The sequence below is a fragment of the Arachis ipaensis genome, chromosome B04 (assembly GCF_000816755.2).
Source record: "Arachis ipaensis cultivar K30076 chromosome B04, Araip1.1, whole genome shotgun sequence".
Lineage (NCBI taxonomy): Eukaryota > Viridiplantae > Streptophyta > Magnoliopsida > Fabales > Fabaceae > Arachis > Arachis ipaensis.
This window is the reverse complement of record NC_029788.2, coordinates 121,554,520-121,563,106: the sequence shown is the minus strand read 5'-3', so window position 1 is coordinate 121,563,106 and position 8,587 is coordinate 121,554,520. Positions and strand designations below refer to the sequence as shown.

At 33.9% G+C, this 8,587-nt stretch overlaps 2 protein-coding genes and 1 pseudogene across 2 annotated transcripts in view; 1 reads left to right on the top strand and 2 right to left on the bottom strand.

Annotated features, from left to right (window-relative positions):
• The window catches only part of LOC107635053 (mitogen-activated protein kinase homolog MMK2), a 4,634-nt gene extending 3,654 nt beyond the window's left edge, over positions 1–980 (top strand). Inside the window, exons 5-6 of the mRNA XM_016338413.2 lie at positions 172–355; positions 664–980. Coding sequence (XP_016193899.1) covers positions 172–355; positions 664–839 — 360 coding nt within the window. The 3' untranslated portion in view covers positions 840–980. The remainder of the gene's footprint in view (positions 1–171; positions 356–663) is intronic.
• Positions 1,608–2,888, bottom strand: LOC107635054 (annotated as a pseudogene).
• On the bottom strand, positions 3,103–7,011 carry LOC107635052 (probable polygalacturonase). Its single transcript, XM_016338412.2, has 6 exons — positions 6,762–7,011; positions 6,338–6,676; positions 4,960–5,080; positions 4,248–4,422; positions 4,069–4,139; positions 3,103–3,916 (listed from the first exon to the last, which is right to left on the bottom strand). Exons 1-6 carry the CDS (start codon positions 6,792–6,794, stop codon positions 3,207–3,209), a joined length of 1,449 nt encoding a protein of 482 aa, XP_016193898.1. The 5' UTR covers positions 6,795–7,011; the 3' UTR covers positions 3,103–3,206.

The window sequence follows — 8,587 nt, the reverse complement described above, 5'->3', positions numbered from 1 at the left end:
ATAAGGTGGAGTAACATATGATGCATACTATCTGATAATTTGCAATGATTGATATAGGCCATGCATCTTTTTGTATAGAATATAAATTCTCTCACACTTTATGTTCGACTTTCTTCTTGTTGAGAAATTTATGTATAGTGTTGCCTTTCTTTTTTATTTTGCTTTTAAAAGCTCATAGGTTCACCTGATGACGCCAGCCTTGGATTTCTACGGAGTGATAACGCTCGTAGATATGTAAGACAGCTTCCACAATATCCAAGGCAGCAATTCGCTGCTAGATTTCCGAACATGTCTCCCGGTGCTGTTGATTTGTTAGAAAGGATGCTTGTGTTTGATCCAAACAGGCGCATTACAGGTAAAACAACCTTCAATGATTTGTTAATTTAGAACAAACAGATTAAAGAAAATTGTCATCAACATCAAGATCATTGTCTGAATTCTTTTCTCCTCTCAAGTTTAAATGTTACAAACTATGAAATTATTATGGCATCTTTGTAATCCAACATTGATGCAAGATTGTAAAACAATTTTCTACCGATAATGTATACAAGTTAAATCAAATCTGAAGTAGTCTTCTATAAATGCAGGATTTATTTATTTTTATTTTATTTTATTTTTTTGTTGGATATAAACTAGTTTGCTTTGTTTTGTGTTGCTTTGCAGTTGATGAGGCATTGTCTCACCCGTACCTGGCACCGCTTCACGATATTAACGAGGAGCCTGTTTGCGCGAGACCTTTCAGTTTTGATTTCGAGCAACCATCATTCACTGAAGAAGACATCAAAGAACTCATCTGGAGAGAATCTGTGATGTTCAATCCTGATCCACCTATTTATTGAGAATTTTGCATTTGACTGTTGCATGTCCATAGTGAAAATACTTCATAACTGATGTGAAACACTTCTTAGGAAGTTGTTAGTATCCACAAGACATGAAATATGTTGGATATGTTGAGATATAATAATTTATTTTTTGTTTTATTTTGGGTAAATTATGTTCAGATTCAATGAGATTTGTTGTTGAGGTGTCTCTTCAGGTATTTGTAGTTTATGTTAGGGATCACACATTTGTGTTAATATGGAGAGAAAAAAAAGGAATAGAAGTTTTCATTTGTAGAGACATAAATTGTGAGACAAAAATGTATTGCTCTAATACTCTTTTTTACATGCTTGCCTGTCATGAATCTTACTAGTTACTAGGATTATTATTTGGCTAAACTGCATTTATTTCTTTACTTATAGTTAGATGGTATTACATAGATACCTTTTTATTTGTAGGACTATACATTAACCTTTCAGATATATAGGTTATATGGCATTTAATGTTTTTGTATTTCTTTAAAGCGTTTAATTTTGATACACTCAGTGTAAAATGTTTTACACAGTCGTGGATGACTATTTACACGGTTAATGTAAACGGTGGTTATTTTGGCAGAAATGACTTTACTAAATTGAACGCATATGTAAAACTATTTTGGCTGAAATGATGTTACGGTCAAGTGCATCAATTCTGTATAAGATCCTCATGTCATGATTAAAAGTTTAAAACCAGCAAATTTCTATTAATATTAGCTTTTAAACTAGCAGGAATATTTAAATATGGTCTAAATACACCCCAACCATAAATATAGCTCATGAAACTAGGAAAGTAGCACAGTAGAAGCACATTTCTTAAGCTCCAAGCTCCAAGCTGGAAGAGGCTCCTGAGGAAAATCACAAGCTGAGATTTTTTGTGGACCTTGATCAGGTAACAAGCTACAAGGTGGAGGGGTAACCCCACTTGTCATCCCTTCAATATCAGCACAAGTCCAAGGTTGTTTCTTGGCCTTTGCAGACAACCCTATTGTCACATTGGCAATGCAAATTCCAGTAAAAGGGTCATTGGATATCCCTTCAAACCTTGCAGCAATGGTAACATTCTCAGCAACAACATCTCTATAGTTAATCCCTTTGATCTCAGGCAATGCATTGGGGTCATAATGGCTATCGGCATGCGAATTGTAGTCGCCGGTCATCTTGAACGCCCATTTCATTGTGTGAAGGTTCATCCGTTTGACATATATGTCCCTCACAAACCCTCCTCTTCCTACCGCCGTCTTGATCCTTACGCCTGATTCTGTTTGGATTGCCGTGATGTCCTCTGCTCTGACGTCTTGGATGCCGCCGGACATCTCACTTCCTAAGGCGATGGTTGCGCTGTATGGTGATATGCATGTTAGTCTTCTGATGGCTAGTTGTTTTGTTGGCCAACCAAATTTTATGCCGTACTCGTCCCATCCACTCTTGACTGCAACACAATCATCCCCGGAAACTATGTAGCAGTCTTCAATTCTTATATTTGTGCAGGAATCTGAAAGGATCAAAATTGAAATGAGATAAAACATTTCAGTACAAAGATTGGTAAATTAATGTATCAAAACACATTGCATCAAAATACATTGATTTAAAGGTGAAGAAAAGTTATAGGAAGTACACTCGTTAATTAAACAAATCTTGACTGACCTGGGTTGATGCCATCTGTGTTTGGAGATGAGACAGGAGCAATGATGGTGATTCCTTGCACAATAATATTGCTGCATAATGTAGAATATTTTGTTAAAGGAGAATTAAAGGTTAAAACTTTTGTTATAATTTCATGTTTTTTTTTAAGCAAAAAGAATTGAATGGAAGTGAGGGGTTACCTGCTGTAAACAGGGTGAACATTCCATGATGGGGAGTTAAGGAGAGTTAGAGTTGAGATTTGAATGTTATCTGAGTACATAAGTTCAATGAGGTAGGGCCTTGTGTACTTCAACTTCTTTCTGTGGAACTGTTGCCACCAAAATGCACCCTGCCCATCAATGGTCCCATTTTCTCCTGTTTACCAAAAACCATCTCAATATTCTTTTTGGTACCTCATTAATATCAATATTTAATTATTTATTCAACAAACATCAATTCATCATCATCTCATTACTCCATTTAGCATATTGAAACTAGGGGTGACCATCGGGACAAAACCAGCCAAACGAGTCCATTTAACTTGTCGAAAAGGCATACTAAACTTAAAAATTGTTTCATTACTATAATTGCAAGGATCTCAAATCTTAAACTCCAAGCTATCAAGATTAAAAAAGAAAAAAGAAGACAATAAAAACACTTCTCTCGAAACATATAAATATGGTACATAGGCTAAATACACCCCAACCATAAATATAGCTCATGAAACTAGGAAAGTAGCACAGTAGAAGCACATTTCTTAAGCTCCAAGCTATCAATAGGAAGAGGCTCCTGAGGAAAATCACAAGCTGAGATTTTTTGTGGACCTTGATCAGGTAACAAGCTACAAGGTGGAGGGGTAACCCCACTTGTCATCCCTTCAATATCAGCACAAGTCCAAGGTTGTTTCTTGGCCTTTGCAGACAACCCTATTGTCACATTGGCAATGCAAATTCCAGTAAAAGGGTCATTGGATATCCCTTCAAACCTTGCAGCAATGGTAACATTCTCAGCAACAACATCTCTATAGTTAATCCCTTTGATCTCAGGCAATGCATTGGGGTCATAATGGCTATCGGCATGCGAATTGTAGTCGCCGGTCATCTTGAACGCCCATTTCATTGTGTGAAGGTTCATCCGTTTGACATATATGTCCCTCACAAACCCTCCTCTTCCTACCGCCGTCTTGATCCTTACGCCTGATTCTGTTTGGATTGCCGTGATGTCCTCTGCTCTGACGTCTTGGATGCCGCCGGACATCTCACTTCCTAAGGCGATGGTTGCGCTGTATGGTGATATGCATGTTAGTCTTCTGATGGCTAGTTGTTTTGTTGGCCAACCAAATTTTATGCCGTACTCGTCCCATCCACTCTTGACTGCAACACAATCATCCCCGGAAACTATGTAGCAGTCTTCAATTCTTATATTTGTGCAGGAATCTGAAAGGATCAAAATTGAAATGAGATAAAACATTTCAGTACAAAGATTGGTAAATTAATGTATCAAAACACATTGCATCAAAATACATTGATTTAAAGGTGAAGAAAAGTTATAGGAAGTACACTCGTTAATTAAACAAATCTTGACTGACCTGGGTTGATGCCATCTGTGTTTGGAGATGAGACAGGAGCAATGATGGTGATTCCTTGCACAATAATATTGCTGCATAATGTAGAATATTTTGTTAAAGGAGAATTAAAGGTTAAAACTTTTGTTATAATTTCATGTTTTTTTTTAAGCAAAAAGAATTGAATGGAAGTGAGGGGTTACCTGCTGTAAACAGGGTGAACATTCCATGATGGGGAGTTAAGGAGAGTTAGAGTTGAGATTTGAATGTTATCTGAGTACATAAGTTCAATGAGGTAGGGCCTTGTGTACTTCAACTTCTTTCTGTGGAACTGTTGCCACCAAAATGCACCCTGCCCATCAATGGTCCCATTTTCTCCTGTTTACCAAAAACCATCTCAATATTCTTTTTGGTACCTCATTAATATCAATATTTAATTATTTATTCAACAAACATCAATTCATCATCATCTCATTACTCCATTTAGCATATTGAAACTAGGGGTGACCATCGGGACAAAACCAGCCAAACGAGTCCATTTAACTTGTCGAAAAGGCATACTAAACTTAAAAATTGAGGCCACCAAAGAAAAAATACTTGTCAAACCATCCCGCTTAATTCATAGGCCTTGGCATGACGGAGCAAGTCAGCAGGCACTTACAAATTTATATTAATTTTTTTATTTAAATTAGTTTTTGACTTATCGAATTAAGAAATATCGTAGANAAACGAAACGGGCTAGAATTTTTAACCGCCTATTTTAGTCTGATCCGTTTATTGGTGAACTTTTGACAGCCTGTTTACCACCCTTAATTGAAGCAAGTAAATTATGATAATTACTAATTAGTACTCTTTTTTTTGGAGATTCAATATTGAATCTTTGTACTTTTTTTTCCTTAAAAAAAAGGTTCATACCTGTGATGATAACATCAGTGAGATTTGTTCCAAATATGAAGCTTTGGTACCTTCCAGCTGGTGCATCTCTTCCTCTACCGTATGATGGGAGGGGCGAAAGGGTTGGCCATTCACTCATATCCTAAACCATTTTATTAAAAATTAATTAATAATTAAAAGAAAACATATGAAAGTGGCAAATTCAGCACATGTGGAAGCTTTTGTCCTACTAAATAAGAAACGACGAAATGACGAAAGTGTAATGGACCACACTATGGCACCGGCAGAGTTGGTGTGTGTATTCCAAAAGGTGATAAGACAATGGTTTTTCTTTTTCACTTTTTTGCTTTCATGAATTATATTTTAGAATATTGTTCTCATATTTTAGGTTAGGCTAAAAGTGAGGGAACTTGTGACACCATTCTTTGCTTCCATCATTTTGTGAGTCACGTGATTCCTTTCATAAAACGTACTATTTCTATTTCATTAAAGGGCTATGTCTATATGATATTGACATTCTTTAATGAAATTTAATGAATTCTACCAAAAATAAAATCAAATTGACAACATATATCATTTCAAAAAATCTTCTTTCCAATTACTCTATCTAAGAGTAGAATAGTATAGGTTGGCTCAATATGCAAGAAAAAATAGTCCAAAAGTTATTTATTTGGCCTGGGAAAATGTTCTAGCCAAATTATATATGGCTAAAATTACATTTTTTGTTTTCGAAATTTTACAAAGAGAAAAAAATATTTCATAAAAATACAAAACAAAAATTTATTATTTTTTTCATAAAAAATATTCAAATCAGACGCAGATTTGTGGTACACTATCAAAGGCAGGGCATATATGTAAATGTGTAGTGAAATAGTGAAAAAGAAACTTATCTTAATATTTCATAAAACAACTAAAGATGAAAAAAGCTTTGTTGGGATGGTTTTTGTATGAAAGTAAAAGTAGTAATATTTTTAAATATTATATTTTTTTAATTTTTTTAAACACAAATTAGACAGTGTAATTTCTGTACCTCTATAAATTAGATCTCTAATAAATTAGACGATCCAATTTTTATTTCTCTAATTAAATTATTCTACATTAGAAAATAACACTCTAACAGTCTACATTTTAAAAAAATACCATTGTCACTCTAATATCAAAAATAAAAAGTGACATTTAACTTCTCCTAAAATTAGATTAGTGTCACCTTTCATAGAATACAAAAATACTAAGTAATATATAGCTCAAACCCTAAAGAAGATTAATGAATATTTTTACTAATAAAACGGTATCGTTCATAACTTAATCTTAAAAATGGTTAGTTGATTTAATAATTGATTGTGGATTATAACTTAATTAGCCTAGATTAAAGAATGAGTGAAGAGAAAAATTGAGATACCTGAGAAGCAAGAAGAACAGCATCTTTGTCAAGATAGAGTGTGAAGTGGCTGGTGAGGCTAAAACTTCCGGTGAGCCACTTGCCGGCCGGAACATAGAGCTCGGAACCGCCATCCGAACCGTACTGACTCAGATTACTAATTGCAGCTTGAAATGCCTTTGTGTTTGATGTTTTTCCATCACCAACACCTCCAAAATCCGTCAATGATGCAGTGTGTGCCCTGCAGTTTATTGCATTGTACTCAAATGAAGTTGTTACAATCTTGGATTTTCTACTCTCTCCAATCCCTGAACTTAGCATTGTCACAAAGAATAGAGCAAAGATTGCTCTAGAAACTGCCTGCATAAACAATTAAATGATTCATGAAAACAAAAGTTTGTTTGAAAATGAAGAAGTGGGAAAAGGGTGTTACTTAAGCTTGTACCTTCATCATGTGAGGTTTCCACAAGAGCTTCATCTTTAGAAAAATGACCTTTTTAATTTGGATTTTGTTTATGGTGTATTTGGAAGAGTGATATTATGTCAGGTATTATTTATAGTGGAAGTTGTGTTATGACCAATAGGTAGTAGACAATTTTACAACTAATCAGAGTAAATTTTGTGTATCATCCAATGAGCGTGGAAACTAGAGACTTGGAGTGTTAAAATTACTCTCAAATGAATATAGCGAGAGAAAGTAAGAAAAAGGTAATGGTAGATAAAAAAAATCAGTAAGAAATTGTCTTATTTAGCATTTATTAATTGTCGCAACAATTAATGAATGTTAAATAAAGCAAGTTATGGTTGTTTTTGGCTAATTTTCTTTGGTTACCAAATATTTTCATAAATTTAATAGGATTAATAGCTTACTTTATCATTTTAGATAGTCTTTTTCCTTTCATAACAATTTGAATTCGAAAATTTTTTTTTCATTAAACAATTAAGTACTACTATTAATATTGCACACATACTTAGATTTTTAATCAACTATATTAGATGTATATTAAATTAGTTATTAATAATAGTTATTAGTATAAAACATACATAAAAAATAAATTAAACTACATTTACGTGCACATAGTATTTTTGGTTTATGTTCGGTTGCTCGTCAAGATGCGAGGTCGGTTGGGTATTGGATCGAGAGCTACTACTGGTGAGAGGAAGGTTTTCGGACTTGAACGCAAATTTTGCGAAGAAATGTGCTGCTGCGATCGTTCGTGCGTCAGCAGATAGGACTACCTGTAAAGATACTCAAATATTAAAGAAAGTGTCTATACGACGAGACGACTAATTAGGGTAAAGATAACGTATCTTGGGAGAGGGATAGGTCCTTTCCTATTTATACTACCTTGTACTTGGGTGGATTCTCTGACACGCATCCGTCTACCTGAAAGTTTCTGCCAACTGTTCAGGTCTTTCTCAAGAGGTAGAGTAACACACAGGTCATTTTTGCGCATATAAATTAATGACCCATCGGGTCAATAGCCCGCAACATAAATTCCTGACTCTTATTGAGCTGAGTCTGAACAATTTTCAAGAGATTAATCGATATTAAATTCATCTAATTCTTTTTAACTTCAAATTCATTGATATTATTTGATAATACAAAGTTTGATATAATTTTACATTTAAATGATACATTATTATCAGTTTTAACTCGATGCACTTTAGACATTTCAATTGTTACATTAGTTTCTAAAAGTTATGTGGTTTATACTACATAAGCGTTTTGTTAATTCTTAAAGCATTTGCTACTTTTATGCGTAAGAAGGAAGTAATTAACGTAAGGATGCATAACATAGAAAGGAATGAAAGTTGAGTGCAAGTCTTAAATAATAGTTGAACCTTGAAATATGATCCATTTATTTGTCTTTGACATCATTCTTTCTCCAAATTCATGAGTGCTTTTCTTATAATTTTGCCTATGCTTTGAAGGCTTTTTTTTCCTTAAACAAAACTTGTTAAGGAATATAACAATCATTGTCAGCGAATGCTCCTGCTCCCCCATTACCCCCACGATTTCAAGTAGTAGACATAATTTCATTGAAATTATAAAACCTCTTATTTACCTGTGTTTACAATTTCTCGTCTTAATAATTGATGAAACATTTGGCAATGATATCAGAGTAATTTTTATGTTATAAAAGATAAATTACTGAAATGATATTTAAAAATTTATATTACCCACAAAAGTAATTTCAAAATACAAATGGTAAATAGGTCTTAAAAGATTTAAAAACTAAAAATAAAAAGAATAGCTAAATACTAGAT